The sequence below is a fragment of the Myotis davidii genome, unplaced genomic scaffold (genome assembly GCF_000327345.1).
Source record: "Myotis davidii unplaced genomic scaffold, ASM32734v1 scaffold120, whole genome shotgun sequence".
NCBI lineage: Eukaryota > Metazoa > Chordata > Mammalia > Chiroptera > Vespertilionidae > Myotis > Myotis davidii.
In genome coordinates, this window is record NW_006294778.1 from 3,358,788 (window position 1) to 3,361,291 (window position 2,504).

The window sequence follows — 2,504 nt, forward strand, 5'->3', positions numbered from 1 at the left end:
AAAGTGTTTGCACCTGGCTATAAAGGAAGTCATGGTCCTGGGCTGAAGAAACTGCAAGGAGGCTAGTTGTCACTAGGGAGAGGAAGCCAGGCATTGCTACATGACATCATTACCTGGACAGAGGGAAGGACACTTAGCATATTAGCCTTTTATATATATTTTTTTGAAAGAAAGAGAGAGAAACAGATGTGAGTGAGAAACGATTTGCTGCCTCCAGCATGCCCCCAGGCATGTGCCCTGACCAGCAATCAAACTGGCAACCTTTTGGTGCACAGAGTGACACTCAACCAAGCTACACAGGCCAGGGCATTAACCCCACCTTTCGAGTATCATTATAAATCCCTACTTACCTTTCTCTAAGTTCACTGATAAGATCCAGCTTTTTCAAGACTACTTGAAGTGGAAAGAGTTCTTCATCTTTAAATGTTTTCTATCAGGGAAGAGAAAAAAAGGCAGAGAAGTTGCAGTCAAAGTAAGAACAGGGTCAATGAGAAGAAAATTATGAAATCTCAGGTCTTATTTTTATTACATAACTAATAGCAATACACTTACCAGTTGTGTGCCAACACTGAGTGCCAAAGAAACAATAAGGCGTCTTTGCTTTGTGCTTGGTCCATTTAGAGTGTTTTCAGCCAAAACTAAAGCAGAGAGCACATCAAGACGCTGTTCGCTATATTTTTTGTCAGAAATTACTCTTTTCTTAAAGATAAAAGAGAAAACAGGACATATTAGCTTGATTTCTGAAGCAATAACAAAAGATTCAGAAGAACATCTTCTCAATAATCTTTTCCATGATTCACTTTAAGAGAGCTTCAACAATATTTTCCCTGTTGAGCGTCTTCTGACACTGTTGTGTGCTTTATTACTCCTGCAACATTATCGATTAGCACTGTTAGAGACAGCAAATCTATATCAGACACACTTTAAGATTTCCATTATTAATTTAATAAGGAAATACTTTCTTTTAAAAAGATACATAATTTAAAACTACATACAATATCATTTTTTAATGTGTTTATTACATGCTACAAGTTCAGAGAAAGATAACCCTGAGCACTCTAGTAAAAATCACAAAATACTGTGGAGATAAATAAACAAGAATATTATGTTTGAAGAAATGGAGTAACAGGCTGAACCAGAAAACATATACAAAGCAACAGAAAAATAAATTAAACGGCTAATTATGCTGAATATATAACAACTTTCATACCTTGGCCACAGAAATGGAATTAAGAGCCTGATGCTGAAGGTGCTGTGTTATATGTGAAACTGAATCAGCTACAACCATGCTTCTCCTGTAGAACATATGCTCTATGGCCTAAAAAAGACCAGAAGTAATTTTGAAAAAATTAACTTAAAACTTTTAGGCAAAATTACAGAATATTTTTATTACCTGCGGCGAGGTAAAGAACTTAAAATGAGATGCATAAAGCACTACCATAAAGGGTAAGATTGGTAAATTCAAGTATTATACAATTAAGGATTTCTGTTCATCAAAAATCACTATAAAGAAAATAAAAAGGCAAGCCAAAGTATGAGAAAATATTTGCCACACACAAGGGATTAGTAGTTAGAATATTAAAGACCCCAAATGCATGAAATATTTTTAAAGACATAATTCAATATAAAAATGAACGAAAGACATGAACAGATTTTACACAAAAGAAACATACTAAATTTTGAAAAGATACTATCATTAATAATCAGAAAAATAAGCATTAAAGTCATAATCAAAACCATTTATATACACTAATTTGTCAAAAACAAATAAGCCTTATAATACCAATTGGTCAGTTGGGGAACAATGGGAAGTCTAATATATTGTGGGAGGTATGTAAAGTGATATAACTACTTTGGAAAATAATTTGGCATCATCTTGGAAAGTTGACAATGTACATAACACAATCCAATTCTATATAATACCTCAGAAAAACTCTTGGCACAAGTATACCAAAAGACATATACAAAAATGAGAGCAAGCCGAAAATTCATGAAAGCTGCACAGCAATGGAAAGGTCAGAACTACAGCCATTCATCTCAATATGGACAAGTTCAAATACAAAATTTTGAGTAAAAATAAGGTAAGTCTAAGAATACATGAAGAATTATTCCATTAATATAAACTTCAAAAACATATATAACTCAACAATGAATGGTCTATAGATTCATCCTTTTGTGGTAAACTAAAAATAAAAACAAGGGAATGATAAGCATAAAATTCAGGACAAGTTTCCTGAGGGGACAGGATAAGATGCAATCAGGAGAGACAACACAGGGGGGTTTGAAAATATAAATAATACTAGTATTCTATTTCTTAATTGTGATGATAGTTTTTTAGTATTTATTATTTTTAATTAGCTGATATACACTTCTGTATTTATATTTCTTAAAAATTAAATATAGCTCGTAACATTTCCTTAGAGAAAAAAAATTAAAAATCTAAAGGCACAATTTCCAAAAAAAGTCTCTTTTTCCTAAGCCAGTGATGGCGAACCTATGACACG

General features: G+C 32.9%; 1 protein-coding gene across 1 annotated transcript in view; it reads right to left on the reverse strand.

Annotated features, from left to right (window-relative positions):
* KIAA1033 (KIAA1033 ortholog) overlaps positions 1-2,504 on the reverse strand; it is a 56,924-nt gene that overhangs the window by 24,586 nt on the left and 29,834 nt on the right. Inside the window, exons 14-16 of the mRNA XM_015567578.1 lie at positions 1,211-1,318; positions 553-699; positions 351-430 (exon numbers count right to left, since the gene is read on the reverse strand). Coding sequence (XP_015423064.1) covers positions 351-430; positions 553-699; positions 1,211-1,318 — 335 coding nt within the window. The remainder of the gene's footprint in view (positions 1-350; positions 431-552; positions 700-1,210; positions 1,319-2,504) is intronic.